Source organism: Ammospiza nelsoni, chromosome 23 (assembly GCF_027579445.1).
Source record: "Ammospiza nelsoni isolate bAmmNel1 chromosome 23, bAmmNel1.pri, whole genome shotgun sequence".
In the NCBI taxonomy this organism is placed as follows: domain Eukaryota; kingdom Metazoa; phylum Chordata; class Aves; order Passeriformes; family Passerellidae; genus Ammospiza; species Ammospiza nelsoni.
Window position 1 is genome coordinate 4,420,840 of NC_080655.1, and position 19,245 is coordinate 4,440,084.

The window sequence follows — 19,245 nt, forward strand, 5'->3', positions numbered from 1 at the left end:
ACCTTTCCTTCTTCCCAGCTGCTCCTCACTGAGCTTTTTTAGCTCTCCTTTTCCCAGCTCCTCTCACTGAGCTTTTCTAGCTTTCCTTCTCCGCAGCTGCTCTTACTGAGCTTTTCCATCTCTCCTCCTTCCCATCTCCTCTCACTGAGCTTTTCCATCTCTCCTCCTTCCCATCTCCTCTCACTGAGCTTTTCCAGCTCTCCTTTTTCCCAGCTGCTCTCACTGAGCTTTTCTAGCTTTCCTCCTGTCCAGCTGCTCTCACTGAGCTTTTCCATCTCTCCTCCTTCCCAGCTGCTCTCACTGAGCTCTTCCATCTCTCCTCCTTCCCAGCTCCTCTCACTGAGCTTTTCCCTCTCTCCTCCTTCCCAGCTGCTTCCCCATTCAGCCAAGGAGCAGCAGAAGCACTTCCAGCCCCAGCAGCTGGCCTTGGACAGATTTTTCCTCCTTACAGGAAAGGCAGCAGCTCTCTAGCCCAGCTCCACACCTCATCCTCCCTCCTACCACAGGGATTTCCTGGATCCTTTCCCCTTTTCCCCTGCTCTGACTGCAGCTCCCCTGGCACAGCCCAAATCTTTCAGCATTGCCTCTCTCAGTCACAAATATTCAAAACCAAATCTTTACCTTTTAAGGTCTGATGAAGGGAACCAGTCTTTGGGATCTGGAAAGCAGAATTTGGGAATGACCTTTAGCCTCTCTTCAGTGTCCTTTGATGGTCTGAAGGGATGTTCAGGCTGGAGGGGTAACAGATGCATTTGAAATCACTGAAGTTGGTGCACAGCTGCAGCATTTAAAATACAGAAAGCACCTTCCTGACACTTCCAAAGGCTGATCCAACCCATAACGAATGCATGGGTACAGGAGAACATGTTCTGACTATTTGCAGATTCCCAGTTCCCTCTTGTATTTTTCCTGCTGATTGGACCTTTGTAAAATGGCCCAGCTTGGTAAGGATGGATTCTTTGTAAGGATCTACAAGCAGGGCTAAATTAATTGGAAAATGAATGTAGAAATGAGCCCCCAAATGATGGCTGGGTCAGCCTGCCTTGGTTCTACCCCTGGGAGATTTAAAAACACTCAAATAGGAAGAGGAATGTGTTCAGCTTTTGATGTGCAGACCACTCATAACTGAAATGCAAAAACTGTCCCTGAATCACATGTTCCAGCCACTCCACATGTGGGTTCAAATCAAATCCCTCAAGGACTCCAGGATACTTTCAATGATCAAAACTGGCCAGAAAGGGCAAAAAAGGGTGTTCAGATAAAAGGCTCCATAAGAAATGTAAGGAAATTTTACATATATAAGTAGGAAATGCCCCTGGGAAGTGGAAAGTTTATTGCATGAAGTTGATTTTAAGCACTCAGCACATCCAGGCTATTGCAGTGTCCCAGCTGTGACAGCACAAAGTGTTAGGAAAACAGAACAGCATTTTGACAGAGTAACAGTTGTACCAAAGCTTAGATGTCCTTGGGCACACAGCCCAAAGCAGAGGGTGACAGCAGATTACTTGGAAGCAAAGCTAATATTAGAATGGAGACACCCAATCTGACCCACTGTCCCATCTAAGCCACTCACCAAAACACTTTCCCTTGAGCAGAAGATAAATAAATCTGAGAAAGTAATTTTTTGTGTCAGTGCTTTTACAAAAGCCAGTAGAGAGGAGGAGGGAAACCCAAAGGCAATGGACAAACTGAGAGGTTGCACCAAATTTCTGCACTCCTTTCTTCCTCCCAACACCCCAAAGCTTGCAATTTTAGCAGATATTATTTGGGTGTGTTCAGTTTTACCCACTAAATTAACACTGTGCACTCTTTCTGGATGTAGCTCCTTATTCATCCTGTGAACCCAAGGCATTCACACACTTAGGCACTGGAGTTATTTGCACACAAATCCCTTAAGCAGCAGGAACTGGGACACTGTGGGACCTGCTGGGGTCCCACACAACCTCCCTGAGTGGATCTGACATCTCCTCTGTGTGGGTGACATGCAGACTCCTCAATCACTCCTGGCTTTCTGAAGGCACAGCCAGAATTGCTGGCTCTGTTATTTTCAGTGGAAGGCAGCAGTTATGAGCCCAGACACTGAGAACTGAATATTCATCTCAATCTGGTACCACAGAAACACCAAGGCTCCACCTCAGCTTCCCAACTTAGTTCACTGAGCTATAACTCAGTCACACACTGGTTTTGTGCTGAACAGCTCTTTTCAAAGGGCTTGGTTTAGCTTCACCTCCCACAGCTCTCCTGGATTTGGGGACTTATACAAACAGTTTTGCCATTTTTTTATTATTCTTTTTCAAAACAGTACAAATAAGTATAAAAACCCTGGAATTCCAGTTCCCGTGCAGCATCAGTGCTTCACTCCTTGTTTGTAAAGGACAGACTGCCAGAATGAGGACAGAGCTCTGCAGTCCTTCCTCTCCTTCAGCAGGTATCAAACACCCCATCATGGCTTCATGAAATTTGAATTAAGTAGGAAAAAAGGAACTCAAAAATGAAAAACTCATTATGAAGACACATATTCAACAACCTTCTGACACCACACATCAGGTGTGTAACAGAGCAAACCCAGATCCTGACCAGTGCAGCTCACGAGGGGAAACAGAGCTGAGCAGCTCCCTGGGCAGGTTCCCACAGAGCTCCTACCTTGCTGGGGAACTGCTGGATGATGTGTGGTGTGTAGGTGACCTCAGACGCCTTCTTGTGCAGGGACACCACCACGAAGAGCTCGAAGAGCCTCTGCTCCTGGAGCTCGATGAGATCCCTCTCCAAGGTCTGGTAGTGAGGGTTCCTCTTGGAGGGCGAGCGCCTCAGGCACCTGGGGCGACCTGGGGAGAGCAAAAAAACCCCAAAGCAGATTGTGGCTGGCACTGCCACACACCTACAGGGCACAGGAGAGGACTGAGCAGTGCCATCAGATGGGGAAAAGGGATGGGGGGATTTGCCCAACATCCAAATGGTCCCTGTGGGGTATAAAACTTGTGTCAGCTCCTCGTGCACAGAGCTGATCTTCCCCCAGGCAGGAAGGAAATAACCTCAGATTCCACTGGAGGAGGTTTGGATTGGATATTAGGGACAATTTCGTCACTGGGATGGTTGTTATCATTGGAGCAAGCTGTCCAGGGCAGTGGTGGAGTCACCATCCCTGGAGGTGTTTAAAAAGTGTGTGGATGTGGTGTCAGATGTGTTTCCTCAAAAATCCTTTCCTTAAGATTTTTTCTCCTAAGAAGCTGAGACCTCAAAAACAAAATGTAAACAATGATTATCTGCTGCTGTAAAATGCAACAAGTAAATCTGTGATTGGTCTCATGCAGTTATTTCTAATTAATGGCCAATCACAGTCAGCTGGCTCAGACTCTCTGTCTGAGCCACAAGCCTTTATTATTTATTTCTTCTTTTACTATTCTTAGCTAGCCTTCTGATAAAATCCTTTATTCTATTCTCTTAGTATAGTTTTAATATAATATATCATAAAATAATCAATCAATAATAAATCAATCATATTATTATGATAATATGATAATATTATGATGGCTGCAATCATATTTTATGATAGTATATATCATAAAATAATAAATCCATATATATAACAAAAAAATCAATCAATAAAATATTGTTTTATGATATATATTATATTAAATATATATTTAATATAATATATATAATAAAATAATGAATCAATCCCTCTTCCTCAGACCCCTGCAAACAGTCACAATGTGGCACTTGAGGATGTGGTTTAGTGGTGAGCATGGTGCTGCTGCTGGGTTGATGACTGCACTTGATGACCTCAGAGGTCTTTCCCAATCTTAACACTTGCAGGATTCTGTGATTCAGACAGGAAGCACTGACCTGCAAATCCAAAATCCTGCAAATCTGCAGCTCTGCAAATCCCCCCTGACAGATACTGAAATTTCTCCTGCTGCCCTGATGTTCTTACACATCTCAGAGTGACACAAAGGGGTACCAGGGAGTGAAGGCCACCTGCACCAGGCCAGGAGCTCAGGGAGCCACTCCAAACACCAGGGGCACTCAGGAGAGGCAGAGGCACCCCCAGGCTGGGCTGTCCTGACAGGCAGCACGGGCTCACAAGCACAGGCACAGCCCTCTGATGTCAGGAATTCCTGTGACACATTCTAAACACTCTCAAACAACTCTTCCATCAGGCAGTGACTCAATCTTTCTGAAGAAATCTCAATATTTCTGCTGAGATCCTTCACTCTCCACTACTCTCCTCAACGTAAAGAAATAGAATTTCACTTTTCATTCTAAGTTAAAGCCTTTAGAATGTTTCCAAATAAATGAAATACCTAAAATAAAATCATAGAACCACAGAATTCTATCAATGAATTCTATCTAGAATTCTATGAATCCTTGAATGGTTTGGGTTGAAGGGACCTCAAAGCTCATCCAGTGCCACCCCCTGCCATGGCAGGGACACCTTCCACTGTCCCAGCCTGGCCATGGACACTTCCAGGGATCCAGGGGCATCCACAGCTGCTCTGGGCACCTCTGCCAGATCTTTCTGTTAATCTGTCTTCACATGGAAGCTAAAAGCACCTAAAACCAAGTAGGTGTTTCAGGTCTGGAGTTTGGGTCTATGATCCAGCTCAGGACAAATACCCAGGTGAACTCACCCCAGAGGAAAGGACATTTCACACCATGACATAAAACAGAACCAAGGGAAGGAATCAGGAGGGAAATAACCTCAAGCAGCAGCAGCAAAGGTTTTCAGGAACAACCTCCCAGCAACCCAAAAATGACTCTGCTTCTGCTGACTGCCAGATTGATGGCATTAAACCTCAAGGGCTCAGGGAAAGGGCAGAAACAGAGGTTGGTTTGTCACAGCAGCAGCTGCCAGACTTGGCCATGTGGCCTCTGAGAGGCTCCCTGGCCCTGTCTCAGCAGATTCCACACATCAGCTCATCCCAGCAGGGCCTCAGCCAAGGGTGCAGTGCTGTGGGACAGGACCAGCCCTGTGATTCACTCACTTTTGGGCTGATTTTCCGTATCGCTTTCGTTGCCGCTGGTTTCACCTGAAACACACACAGTTTTCACTTATTAACCATGCAGAAGGAAGATGGGCAACACCCAAAGTTGGGAAAGAGAGACAACCTGAGACTCATCACATCAACATCCCTCAGGGCTGCCCACCAATCCTGCCCAAAGCATCAGCCAAGGGCAGCTGGGAAATGTGTGACAACAGCACATTGCAAAAAGCAGAGCTGATATCCAGCCAGTGGTGCCAGTGAGTGACCTGCAGGTCAGCTGAACATGGGCAGAGAACACAAACCAGGTTGGCTGAGGCTGCTATGAAACTTAACAGAGCTGCTGAACAGAATAACTATAAATAAAACCTCTATAAATATAAATAAAGACCCTACACAGTCAGAACAAGGCACACAGATAATGAGTGCAGGAGTCACTGGTAGCTCCCATGCCAAGTGGTTTTCTGAGGAATTTTTGCTTTAATCTGCTTTTTTGAAAAAGCACTTTTAACCCAGGCTCAGAGTCCTCCCCTTGTGGCAGAGTTAAATTTGCACATTGCAAAAAGCAGAGCTTATATCAAGGCAGTGGTGCCAGTGAGTGACCTGCAGGTCAGCTGAACATGGGCAGAGAACACAAACCAGGTTGGCTGAGGCTGATATGAAACTTAATAGAGCTGCTGAACAGAATAACTATAAAATAAAACCCCTATAACTATAAATTAAGACCCTACACAGTCAGAACAAGGCACACAGATAATGAGTGCAGGAGTCACTGGTAGCTCCCATGCCAAGTGGTTTTCTGAGGAATTTTTGCTTTAATCTGCTTTTTTGAAAAAGCACTTTTAACCCAGGCTCAGAATCCTCCCCTTGTGGCAGTGTAAATTTGGGTTGGGCAGGTGCTCCTTGAGCTGAAAGTTCAATTCCAGCCACAAGTGTGGGGTTTGCACTGCTGAGGCAGCATGAGGGGGTGGTGCCAGGCCAGGGCAGAGGAATTGTGCCCCTCAAGGTGTTCAGAGCACAGACAGTGGTGCTGCAGACCCCAGTACCTTTCACTGGAGCTGCTTCTCTCCCAGCAGGACTGAGCAGCTTCACCTTCTTCTTTCCACGCTTGGAATCAAAGATCTCCTGTATTTTCAGTACCAGCTGAAACCCAAAACAGAAGCAGAGGTTAATGTGGGGGTCCAGAGAAGCCTCCAGGCTCCCAAGAGTCACCACCAGGACCTGGGGGAGCTGCCCAAACCCTGCAGGAACCCTGGCTCAGAGGTTCCTTCTATCCCAGCTCACTGCATAAAGAATGAGCACAGATTTCTGCTGCAGCAGAGAGATCCCTGTCAGCACAGCTCAAAGCTGACACCAGACTGTACAGGCACTCTGGAAAATGTCACACTTGCCTTCCCAAATAGAAGTGACAAACTGTCAGGCATCAGATCTCCATTTTCTATGCAAAGGCACCTGCAAGAACATCTCAAACCCTGCAGCACAGAGGCTCAGAAAATGCTCCCCAACTCCTTCCAAGGCCAGAAAAAGCAGAGCTCTCTCACTCTAGCTTGGGGGTTGGGTTTTGGGTTTGCTGCTGTGGTTGATGTCAGCTCAAGTCTCCTGAAGCACAAAGGAGCTTAAAGCACAGGCCCTGCCCCAGGAGTTTGCTGGAATGAGAGGATGATGGACTCAGAGCACCCTGCTCTGCTGGAAGGTGTCCATGGCCATGGCAGGAGCAATTTAAGGGCTTTTCCACCCAAAACCATTCTGTGATTTTGCACAAATGAAGACAGACAGTGGGACAGAACAATGCTGCAGGACCACACAGCTGGCCCAGTGGAAGAAAAAATCTGGGTAAAAGCACAACCCAGTGCAGACTAAGCACAGACATGAAAGAAGGGTCAGCACTTTGACTGGTAATCCTCCTTCCACTGGTCACAACAGCCTTACAGCCAAAGTCCTGACACTTTCTGTGTCCCTGCTCTCTGCTTTCCCCTCACCTGCCAGTGCCCCAGGGGCTCCTGACTCCCCACATCAAAGGCTCTTCATGGCAAGAGGGATTTACCCTAAATGCAGGGAGCAGGTCAAGTTCATTCCTGCCTCAAGAATTCATTAAACTGAACACAGGAGGGTGGGGCCCAGCCATTTGTCATCACAAATACAGCATAAAAAGAAGTGTATTAAAGAGAACCTGTTTGTTCAGCTCAAGTGTTTAATCCCCAGATCAACAATCCAGGCTTAGGCTCTGCTTTTCCAGTGGATTTCTCCCCATTTTCTGCCTCAGCACTGAGGGAACAAACAGCCCACTGCAGAGAGCAGGGCTCCTCCTGCCAAACCTGCCTTCTTTCCCTTTTTACCCAGCCTTACCAAGGAGATCTTCATTTCTGTCCTGATTTTTGTGCAGCTGAGTCACCACCCTGGGTGTGTTTAGGGCAGCCATGTGTTTCTTAGGCAAAAGGTTTTGTCTTTTTAGACCCCGGTCCTTTTCTCAACCTCTCAAGCAATCTTGGCTCAATTCCTCATGAGCAAAGAGAGTAAAGTGCTCTTCCTGCATGTAAATTGTTACCAGATTTTTGGAATAGGTTTGCTTTTGGAGAACATTTTATTTTCCCCTCTCCAAATGAGAGATACTCTCCATCACAGCATTTTTATAATCTTGCCATCTCCTTCCTGATTTTCCAGACCTAGAATTTGTTTCAAAACACAGACAGAAGTTACTTGATACTCCAAAGCACTTTAAAGGTTTGAAAAGTCCTTTGCAGCTGTCCAACTCTACCTCACAGCCTTGTGCAATCTGAGCAAACACACGTGATTTTCAGATTAAATACAGATCTGCTGAAGTGAAATGATTTTACCACAGCAAAAATAAATCTTTCTCACTACCACAATTTGAGTCCCATGCACAAAGTGCCACCACAGCTGCCCTTTTACAGCATGTGGTGCCTTTTGTCACACAGGGATGTGAGCTGGTAACCAACAGAAGGATCTAGAAGCCTTCCCAAGGCAGCAAACTGAAAAGTTCTCTGTGTGTAGATGGATTAAAAGCCTTCCTCACGCCTCTGGCCTCAGCAGCATAATTGTCTTTGCAGCCAGGCAGGAGGGAGAGGCCAGAAGGGACAGCTGGATGAAGGCTTTGTGAAAAGCTCTTATCCCTGAGAGCTCCTCTGCACCCTTAAACTGTGAAACAGCTGCTCCTGGTGCCAGTCCAGAACTCCTGGCCAACATTCCAAGGGCCCCACAACTATCCCACAGCTCAGAAACTGCAGTGAACACCAGGACCAGCCTGGGAAGGCACTGGGAGCAGGGACATGTGCCCACAGAGCTGCCCCTGGAGCTCTCCAAGAGCACAAACCCAGCACCAACACTCCATGGAAACACTGGGAACAAGGCTTAGGTGACAAAGCACGAGGAAGGGCTTGTGCTCACACACAGCCCTGACCTCCAGGCCAACACTGAGCACTTTGTCTGCCCACAAAAACACCACTGTGATTCCTGGCCAACAAAACCAGCACTGTCCCAGCCAGAACTGGCACTCAGACCCCCCAAACACCAGCCCTGCCACTTGGAGAGGGAATGGCTGGGGTAGCAGTGCCAAGCAGCAATCACCTGCCTGGCCCACAGCTCTGTGGCCTCTCATGAAGCAGCAAGAGCTTGAAATGCCAGGCCAGAAGTGAAGTTTTACATTTGAATCTCACCCAGGGCAGGTTCTTTCTCCTGCTGGCAGCCTCCACTGCTCGGAACAGCTTCCACTCAGACAGAGTGACAGGCAGGGAGGTTTCCTTCCCCACCTTCCCGTGGAAATTTGTCTGGGTGGGCTTCAGCTCCAGTGACTTACGGCTGAGGAAAGGAGGTTTGGGGGGAGGCTGGAAAACAGAAGCAGAAGAGAGAGTTAAGCATGAGATCCAGCTTTGGTCCAAGGTCCCAGGCAGAGCAGTCACATTACAGCTGGTAAATCTGCTCTACCAAGTCTCCATCCCACCTCCCCACTCAAGCCTCTCACCAAATCTCTCTTGTTCCTACTCTGTTGCTCCTTAGCAGCTTAATCAGCTGCCATGGCTATTCATTATTTACATCATGTATTATTTACATTAATAACAAGCAATAAAACAATAAGGCAAACCAATGACTTGCAGAGTGGAATGTGAGGCTGGGCCCTTGTGGGAATGGTTCTGCAAACCCCTGACCCTTGAATCCCCCCAGCCCACCTTGGGAGCCCTGCTGATGCTCCGGGGAGGGGGCAGCTTCCACACAGACGGGACCTTCCACAGGGGCAAGGGCAGTGCTCTGATATCCTCATAGGGATGTTCTTTTGTAGGACCTGGAAAAAAGCATTGGATGGGGGATTTATGAAAGGAGATAAAGTCCTGTAATTTCAGCCAGGGATACAAGTGGGGAGAGTGTGCCAATAACAGGGTCTGAGAGACCTGTTTGAAGGTGGATCCTTCTAACCCACTGCCATCACCTTGGCAAACTGCACATGGATTCAGCAGAACAAAACACTTCTTCCCCCTGCACAGCAAGCAGCTCCATTGCAAAGCAGCTCATTTTGGCAGTGTTCACACTGATCTCTGTGCAACACTCAAGCAAAGCATTCCAAGGGCTAATAAAGGAATCACTTTAGCACAGGCCAACTCCAGTGACTTCCAATGACATCTGAAATCAGGCTGTTCACATGCAGATGTCACCAACATCAACAAAGAACCCCAGATGGGGAAAACCTTAAAAACCCCAGAGCTGGAAAGGGCCGCAATTGCATCCTCACCTTCCCTCCTCCCTTCCCAGCACAAATTCCACCCTTAACCACGGTGAGGACACCCCCAGAAGCCCAGGCACATACAGATAATGTCCTCGTAGATGTTGTCCTGAGACTGAGTGCAGAGCAGCCTGGATCCTGCAGAGCCATTGGTCTCCTCCCGGGGTCTGTGGCAGCCGCCGCCCGCCGGCCGCCTGCGGAAGCCCTGGATGTCCTCAAACTCAAAAGATTTCCTAGAGGAAAACGAGGGGGATTGCTTCTAAAGGAGCTGCTGTCTGCAGTCAAACACAGTGTGGCCCTCCCTGGGACCATCCAGCACATGGATGCTCCACTCTGGGCTCGCATTTCCAAGGCAGCAGTTCAGCCCCTCACTCCCAGCCCGTGGGATGGGGGAGAGAATCAGAGGGTAAAGAGAGAAAACACATGCATGGATTGAGATAAAGACAGTTTGGAAGGTAAAGCAAGAGCTGCACAAGCAAGGAAAGCAAAACAAGGGATTCATTCCCTATTTCCCTCAGTGTTTGGCCATGTCCAGGGGTTCCATCATGCATAACAGTGACTTGGGAACACAAACTCCAAATTTCCCCCCTTTCTGCTTCTTCCCCAGTTTATACTGCTGAGCAGAACATCACAGGGTCTGGAACATCCTTGGGGTCAGCTGTCCCTGCTGTGTCCCCTCCCAGCTCTGTGTGAGCACTGCTGTGTTACCAATATTCTCATCACAACCCCAAACACAGCAGCACACAAGATGCCAAGTAGAAAATTATCCCAGTCAAAGCCAGCACACCAAGTGAGTCCTGCTCACTTACTCTGGGAGAGTTATTAAGTAAGAAAGGGAGCTGGAGGCTCCATGGCCAAGCACACTCCAAGCAGGCATGGCCAGCCCCATCCTGACAGAGCAAAGAACCCAAACCATGTTTGAATTCTTGCAGCAGCTCAGAACCAGGGCACTGCTTCCTACCGGCCTCTCCTACTGGTGCTCAAGGTGTTCATGCATTTGTGGGCTGGCATTTCCATCCACTTGGCCACTACTTTGAAATTAGGGCACTGAGGTCACAGAGGAGCTGGCAGGGATTTAGCCCATCCTGATCATCAAATCTGGGTTGTTGCTGCACACTTTGACACAGTGGAAGGTTTCAGAACCTCAAGCCACATCTCTGCACACCAGTCCAGCACAGGCAGCTCACCTGTGAGCAGGATTTGCATCAAGCCACCTCAGAAGGGTATGGGAAAGAGGGAAAACCAGGCAAACCTACTGCAGGAGCAGAACCACAGCCTCCACCCTTAACAAGAGAAACCTTCACTCCCAAAAAAGCCAAACACTCAGCAGCTACAGTGCCCCAAGAGACAGCTACTCTGCCATTCCCAAATTGCAGCTGAGGGCAAGCAGCAGGCAGGGAGCAGGCAGGGAGCAGGCAGGGAGCGGGCAGGGAGCGGGCAGGTCTCTCCCTGAGGTGACTCCACTCTGTTCTAAGATATAGGCTGTCTTCTTCTTGGAACCTGGAGCCCTCTTTGCAAGACTGTCAGCAGCAAAAGCAGGATACTTTCACCCAGGAACATCCCTTCCCCATGAAAAGAGGCATCATCACTAGCAGCACTCCACAAGGACATCATGCCAAGCAAGCTGCTTAAACCCACCTAGAAAATAATTTCAATAAATATTTCAGACATGAGAGATGAATTATGTACCTCTGGGCTCTCCCTCTGATCCTCCTGCTGGCTATTTTCTTCTCAGGGTTGTTGGAGGATGACACCAAGTCCCTTCCACACTGTTTTTGCTGGGGACCTTCCCTGGTGGCACTGGCAGCTCTACGACCCCCAGCACCCTTCTCTGCCAGGTAGCGGAAAGTCCTGCGGGGCTTGGGAGGTGGATCAGGAGCTGCCTCCTCCTCCTCCTGCCCCTCAACCTCAGAGTAAATGTTCCTCAAGCTCCTCTCTGCCCTGCAGAGAGCGTCCACTCCTTTGATTTGCAGTTCCCTTTCCGCGGAGCCAGCGCTGCCTCGCTTCCTCTGGAGGTCCAAGGCCACAGGAGAGGTTCTGCCAGGCAGGGGGGGATCTGCTCTCCTCCACAGAGCTTGTGAGGTATAGAAGTTCCCTGGGGGCAGCGCCACCCCTGGGCTCAGGCAGCCTGTCTGTCCCTCTCCTTTCTCCTTGGCTGGGGAAGCTGGGCCACCACAGCACCTCCGAGCATCTTCCCTAAAATCCAACCCCAGGCTCTTGGGATCTTTACCCCCAGCCCTTGTGCCATTCTCAGTGCATTCTGCCTTCACTTTGGGCAGTGCATTATTGCAGCTGGGGTCATATTTCACCCCAAAGTCCTTGAGCTGCTGCCTGTCCTTGCTGGGGCAGCCCCTCGTCCTGCCCTCCCACTGCGAGATCTTCTGCCTGATGTTGCGGCAGTGGCTGCGGGACAGGGTCTGGCCCTGCAGGGCCCCGCGGGTGAAGCTGCTGTCCCCAGCGCCCACGGGGTGCATGGCAGTGCCAGGGGGGCTCACACACAGCCCATGCCCAGCCCTGGCCACGTCCTGCCCTGTGCTGCACGCATCAAAGCTGGCACCGCGCCGCCAAGGGCCCGGCGGCGTCACAGAGTCCGGGCTGGCTGCTCCGACCTGCGGGCAAAAACGAGAGACATCAGCTGCAGGCTGTGGTAAGCACAAAATCTGGGGAATAATGGTGAAAATCTGGGAAAAAAACTGTGAAAATTTGGGAAAAAACGATGAAAATTTGGGAAAAAACGGTGAAAAAATGGTGAAAATCGGGGAAAAATGGAGAAAATGGTGAAAATTGGGGGAAAAATGGAGAAAAATTATGAAAAATTGGGAAAAAATTGAGAAAAACGGTGGAAAATGGTAAAAATTGGGGGAAATGGAGAAAAACTGTGAAAATGGGGAAAATTTGGGGAAAACTGAGAAAAATGGTGAAATTTGGGGGGAAATTGAGAAAAATGGTAAAAAAATGGGGAAAATTGGGGGGAAATGGAGAAAATCATCTAAAATTGGGGAAAATTGGGGAAAAACAGTGAAAAATGGTGAAAATTGGGGAAAATTGAGAAAATTGTGAAAATTGGGGAAAAAATGGAGAAAAACGGTGAAATATTGGGAAAAAACTGCGGAAAATGGTGAAAATTGGGGGAAAATGGAGAAAAGCGGTGAAAAATGGTGAAAAAAGGGAGAAAATGGTCTAAAATTGGGGGGAAATGGAGAAAAACTGTGAAAATGGTGAAAACTGCGGGGGAAATTGAGAAAAACAGTGGAAAATGGTGAAAATTGGGGAAAAATTGAGAAAATGGTCTAAAATTGGGGGGAAATGGAGAAAAACAGTGAAAAATGGTGAAAATTGGGGGAAAATGGAGAAAATTGGGGGAAAATTGGGGAAAATAGAGAAAAACTGTGAAAATGGTGAAAATTCAGGGAAAAATTGAGAAAAACGGAGAAAAATGGTGAAAATTGGGGGGAAATGGAGAAAATCAGTGAAGAAATGGTCTAAAAATAGAGAAAATGGGGTTAGGAGTGGAGAAAATGGACCTCAAACCCAGCTCCTCCACCTTGACCGTGTAGATGTCACTTCCTGGGAAGAAAAATCATAAAAATGGGGAAAAAATGTGAAAATTGGGTTAAAAACTGGGAAAAATAAGGAAAATTGGATTAGAAATGACTCAGAATTGATCCCAAACCCACCCTGAACCCAGCTCCTCCACGTTCACCGTGTAGATGTCACTTCTTGGGGAGAAAAATCATAAAAATGGGAAAAAATTGTGACAATTGGGTTAAAAATGGTGAAAAAATGAGGAAAATCAGATTAGAAATGACCCAAAATTGATCCCAAACCCAGCCTGAACCCAGCTCCTCCACCTTTACTGTGGAGGTGCCACTTCCTGAGGAGAAAAATCACAAAAATGGGGAAAATGGTGAAAACATCCTCTGAACAGAGAGACAGAGATGTCACAGGATCTTCCTAGGAAGCTGTGAGAAAACTCAGAGAAAGAATTAAAACAATTCTTATCTCAATCCCTGCACCTGGCAGGCAATCTCTGTTTGTCAAAGAAGTTTACAAGAAGGAGTTGTCCCTTCTTGACCAATAGGTGAGAGAAAATTCCTAAAGGCCAATCAGGTCTTAGGTCCACCATTGTTTCTGTAAGAACTGTGGATTTCTAATAATAAATATATAATAATAAAGTGATTTTTTAAGCTTTCTGATGATGGAGTCTCTGTACCACCTTTGTCCCCTTTGGTGACAGCACCCCAGCCATGCTCCTCACCCCAATGTCCCATCTGCTCCTGGCAATTGCTGCAGAACATTCCTCCCCAAATCTCATCCACCACGTGCTCAGGACAGGCTTCCAGAGCTCCCTCCCCACAGGGGCTGTTTGTGCACACATGGAAAGGGAGCTGAGGCTTCAAAAACAAACACAGCAGGCACAGAACACCCTGAGGGATCCCAGGCATGCAAACTGAAGGAAATTATTTAATGGCAGAGGAACACAGCAGTGTGGATCTCAGCCAGCCCTCCTGCAGGAGTGAGATAAATACCTGTGGCACCTGAGCTCTACACTCAGCAGAGACACACAGGACATGAGGAAAAAGGAAAAAGGAACCACATCTGCCTCTCCAGAGAGGAGCTGCTGCTTGACACAGGATTTAAGAGCTGTGGTGGCTGGGGAAGAGTGCATCCTCCTCCCAGGAGTGCTCTCTTGCTCCACAACACAAGTGAAAACCTGCCTGGTGCTCTGTTTGCCAACGCCTGACCTAAATTTGCCATCCAAGAGACTGGAGGGCAGTGGTGCCCAGCCTGTGGAGTTTCAAAAGGCAGAAAAAAATGGGTGAGTTTTCATCTTCAAGTGAAAAATCACCCCATGTTTAGATCAGCAGAGAAGGAATGCTAAAGAAACACTCTGGCTTCTCCAAGCCAAGCAGAGCCTGCACAAACAGGAGACTTCCCACACGTGGAATCCAGGGGATACAGAACACATCCTCCAGAAAATCCAGCAAGGAATGCAGGGGAAACCACCAGGGAGAACTGGGGTGGCTGCACAGAACCTGCAGGTCCTGCATGGTTTCAATACAGACATCTCATGTGCGGAATCCTCAGCTGTAGCCATGATATTTTCTGAAAAATCCTTTCCTTAAGATTTTTTTCTCCCTGAGAAGCTGAGAGGCCTCAAGAACAAAATGTAAACATTGATTATCTGCTGCTGTGGAATGCAATGGGTGGATCTTTAATTGGTCCATGTTGGTTGTTTCTAACTAATGGCCAATCACAGTCAGCTGGCTCAGACTCTCTGTCAGAGACACAAATATTTGTTATCATTCCTTCTTTTTCTATTCTTAGCCAGCCTTCTGATGAAATCCTTTCTTCTATTCTTTTAGTATAGTTATAATGTAATATATATAATAAAATAATAAATCAAACCTTCTGAAACATGGAGTCAGATCCTCGTCTCTTCCCTCATCCTCAGACCCCTGTGAACACAGTCACACTCAGCCTTGGAGCCCTTTTGCCAGCAGAGGTGCAAACTCATCCTGGACAGAAGGCAGCAGCCCATGGGCTCTACCAAGCCCTGTTCCTCCCTTTCTCTGGGCAATTATCCCATTTCAGAAGTTCCAACCCTCCAGCTGTATTTAACAACCTCCCTTTGCTAAGGAGACAAGTGCTCAGGGGCCCCTCTGGCTCTGGTAACATCCCCTGGCACCAAGAAGTCTCCCTGCCAAAGGCAAATTCCACACATGCACAAAAGCAGAGGGTCCCTGCAGAGCAGCCAGAGCTGCTCCACGTGGGACCAGGGGCCAGAGTGACACCAAACCTCTGCTCCAGCTGCCACCCTGGGCACGTGTCCTGCACAGCCAGTGCCACCACGCCCGGCCAGCACTGAGTCACCACAGGCTGGCAGAGTGGGCAGAGCCAGGGATGGGCACCAAACCACGCTGGGAGGCACAGGAGCTCAAACCTGCCTGGCAAGGGGTCATGCCCCACTCTCCAGGCTGGGTGTGGAGAGCCCCCAGCACAGCAGACCCACACCCTGCCCACTGCTGGGAGCACTCCTCCAATTCCAGGGCTCAGGGCTACCCCTGGAGCTGCTGATCTGCTTGGCAGAGGCATCGGCAGTGCAATTAAAATCAAAGAACTGGCCTTGGCAGATCTCTTTGATAGCACCAGTGAGAAAGCTCAAAGGTCAAGGACATGCCAGGGCTCCCAGGCAGTTCAGGGATGGTTTGGGCACACACGGCACCAAGCCTTGGCTCTGCTGCACTCTGCCAAAGCAGCACAGTTGCTGTGGGAAGCAGCTCCCTGTCTCCAGTGTGGGTTCCTGCAGGCTGGAATGACTCAGCCCATTGTCCCAGAGAGCTGCTGGTAACTCAGCAATGAATGGGATAAACCTGGACAATCTGGGGAAGCCCCAGGCTGGGGATATTTGCTCCATCATCAGCCCTCTGTCCCCCATCAGCACTCCAGCCTGTCCTCAGTGCTTCTGCAGCCACTGGAGACCCTCTCCCACAGCACTGAGGGGCCCCTGCCCTCTCCTATAAATAGGCACTGTTGCCAAAACATCCTGAGCCAGAGCAGAGCCATCCTTCCTCCGTGTGTGTCTGCACAGCCCTGATTAGCAGACAGGAAAGCAGCTTTCCCTCTGCTGTGCCACTCAGGACACTCTCAGGACCCAGGCAAAGGGACAGCCAGGGGGGACAGGGCTCCAACAACCTCCCCAGCAGCCCAGCTCCACACCAGGATCCTCCAGGGCCTGCCAAGCCTTCAAACCCAGCACTGCTGGATGCAGGGGTGGCACAGGGAGCAGAACCTGAAGGACCCCATGGTGTGGAACAGGGTTTATCTGACCCAGCCCAGCAGCTGCACTCACAGCCTGCACCCACAATGCTCTGGTTCCAACAGCACTGGCTGATTCCTCCTGAATGCTCCAGCTGGGAGCTCCTGTGGGAGCAGCCTGGCAGAGAATCATGGAACACACTTGGAAAGGAACCACAAGGATCATCCTGTCCAACTCCTCCTGGCCCTGCACAGGACACTCCTGCAGCTCTGGGCATTCCCTGGGGAGCCTGGGCAGTGCCCAGCACCCTCTGGGGGAAGAACCCTTCCCTGACACCCTCCTCTACCCATGAGGACAAATGGCTGCTCAGAGGAGGCTCAGCAGCCCTGCACAGCTCTCCAGGTGGGTCCACCCTCGCTGTGCCCAAGCTGGGCAGCTCTGCTGGCTGCCAGCCCACCCCACATCCTTCCTGCCACAGCTCATGTTGGGAGGGCTGCAACAAAAACTGCCTGTGATGCAGCTTCCTCAGACACACAGACAGACAGACAGATCCATTTCTGCTTCCTCATCTCAAGCCATGGCTGAAATCAAGGCCTGATGCTTCTGCCCTCTCCTACTGCCCAGGTCCCTGCTCCCAGGGTAAGGCACAACCAGGAGCTGAGAAACGTGGAGGAGAAGCTCAGCCTTGGCCAGGACATGGAACTCCAGAATGGGTTGGGTTGGATTGGAAGGAACCTCAAAGTTCATCTCCTTCCACCCCTGCCATGGCAGGGACACCTTCCACTGTCCCAGGTTGCTCCAAGCCCCATCCTGTCACAGACGTCTTTTATGAAAAATCCTTTCTTTAGGATTTTTCCTCCTGAGAAGCCTCAAGAACAAAATGTAAACAATGGTTATCTGCTGCTGTGGAATGCAACAGGTAAATCTTTGATTAGCCCATGTTAGTTGTTTCTAATTAATGGCCAATAACAGTGAGCTGGCTCAGACAGAGTCTGAGCCACAAGCCTTTGTTATCATTCTTTCCTATTCTATTCTTAGCCAGCCTTCTGATGAAATCCTTTTTTCTAAACTTTTAGTATAGTTTTAATGTAATATATATCATAAAATAATAAACCAAGCCTGCTGAAACATGGAGTCAGATCCTCATCTCTTCCCTCATCCTCTGACCCCTGTGAACACGGTCACACCATCCAACCCAGCCTTGGACATGCAGGAATGGGATCCACAGAGAGCTGAGCACAAGCCTGAAGTTCTCCCTGCTCAGAGCTGCTCCCTTGGATTGTCTCTCCCAAAATCTCCAAGGAAGGAGGAATGCAGCTTTTCACCTGCCCAGGCTTGCTATCAAGACCCAGGCATTTGATCTGAGCTCATCACGTGAGCCCAGGCAAGGGCAGAGGCTGATCTTTGGTGAAGAAAGAGCACACACACACACTGGGGTGGTGTGATCCAAGTTAAGTAACTCCCAAATGCAGCCCAGGACAGGCTAAATCACAGTTCAGGGACACAGAGCTGGCAGAGACCACCTGGGCCAGGCAGGCAGCACTTGTATCCAGCACTGCACAAATCATTCCTGTCACAGAATAACCGCACTTGTGACTGCTCCCATCCTGACCTCCCCTTCCAAACTCCTCCAAACTGGCCCCAGTGTGCTCCCAGTATTTCCAGAGAAGCCAAATTTATCATCCTTACTGCTTAGAGGAGATCAGTGTAGTTAAGAATACGGAATTATTTCACTGGAAGCAGCAGTTTGGGAGAAAATTACATAATTTCTAGACAAAACACCACCCATTTCTGCCAAAAGCCTGCCTCTCTGATCCACACTGTTTGGAAGCTCCCAAAGCAGAAGAATAAGGCACGTTCCCAGCACATGACAGGTAGCCCTGACTCTTTTTCCAGCCCTGAAATCCAGCGAGCACACTACACATTTTCCATGCAAAGCCTCGAGACAATTCCATTTCCTGAAACCACACTCCCAAGGAGAGAAAGCTGCCAGTTGTGCTGTTCCAGAATAAATCCCTGCCTAGTGCTGAGGTCAGTCCTCCCCTCCTGTGCTGCTGGAACCCCCAGCACCCCGAGCACCCTGCAGCAGAGGCACTGACACAGCACCTTACCTTGTCCTGGGAACACAAGCACTGCCTGGACCAGCTCGTGCAGCTCTGAGGCAATCCCAGTCCTTTTGTGAAAGCTGTGCAGTCCTAAACCACCCCAAGCCCTTGTCACCAAGCCTCCTGTGTGTTAGCAGCCAAATAAAAATCAGTTTCTGGTCTTGTGGAGCCTAGAGAAGCTGGCAGCTCGTTCCTGGAGGGAAGGGACCCCTTCCAGAGCTCTCAGCTATTCCCATCCTGTTCCTCTCCAGAAGAACTCTGATGTTCCTCTGAACAGCTCTGCCATGCTGATGCCTCAAAGACATGGGCAGTAGCAAACAAGCAGATTTTATATCAAAACAAGTAACTCTCCAGGAATGCAGAGTGCTTAGTCATTTCCATCTCGATACAAAGCTACTCTAACCACGAGGTATTAACTCCTTCCATGCTGCTGCAGCTCCTGCTGAGGAGCAGCTCTGCCTCATTAGATCCATGGCCACAGCCCCCGGACACAGAAAATGTGCTGCTAATCCAAATTACACAGCAAAAGGAGGTTAAAGGACTCACAGGTCCTAAAGCTTTTCTACTGACTGTCCTTTTCTAAAGTGATGAAATTCAACTTCCTGAAAGCAAGTTTTTCCTCAAGATATAAAAATACCAAAACCAGACCACTTCCAGCATGCAAGC

General features: G+C 49.0%; 1 protein-coding gene across 1 annotated transcript in view; it reads right to left on the bottom strand.

Moving 5' to 3' along the window:
- Positions 1 to 18,645, bottom strand: part of DENND2C (DENN domain containing 2C) — a 29,821-nt gene extending 11,176 nt beyond the window's left edge. The window contains exons 1-11 of the mRNA XM_059487920.1: positions 18,586 to 18,645; positions 15,124 to 15,173; positions 11,404 to 12,323; positions 9,799 to 9,947; positions 9,167 to 9,279; positions 8,797 to 8,824; positions 8,657 to 8,691; positions 6,029 to 6,125; positions 4,986 to 5,030; positions 2,644 to 2,825; positions 622 to 731 (exon numbers count right to left, since the gene is read on the bottom strand). Of these exons, the coding sequence (XP_059343903.1) occupies positions 622 to 731; positions 2,644 to 2,825; positions 4,986 to 5,030; positions 6,029 to 6,125; positions 8,657 to 8,691; positions 8,797 to 8,824; positions 9,167 to 9,279; positions 9,799 to 9,947; positions 11,404 to 12,323; positions 15,124 to 15,135 (1,691 nt within the window). The 5' untranslated portion in view covers positions 15,136 to 15,173; positions 18,586 to 18,645. The remainder of the gene's footprint in view (positions 1 to 621; positions 732 to 2,643; positions 2,826 to 4,985; positions 5,031 to 6,028; positions 6,126 to 8,656; positions 8,692 to 8,796; positions 8,825 to 9,166; positions 9,280 to 9,798; positions 9,948 to 11,403; positions 12,324 to 15,123; positions 15,174 to 18,585) is intronic.
- Between the last annotated feature and the right edge of the window lie 600 nt (positions 18,646 to 19,245).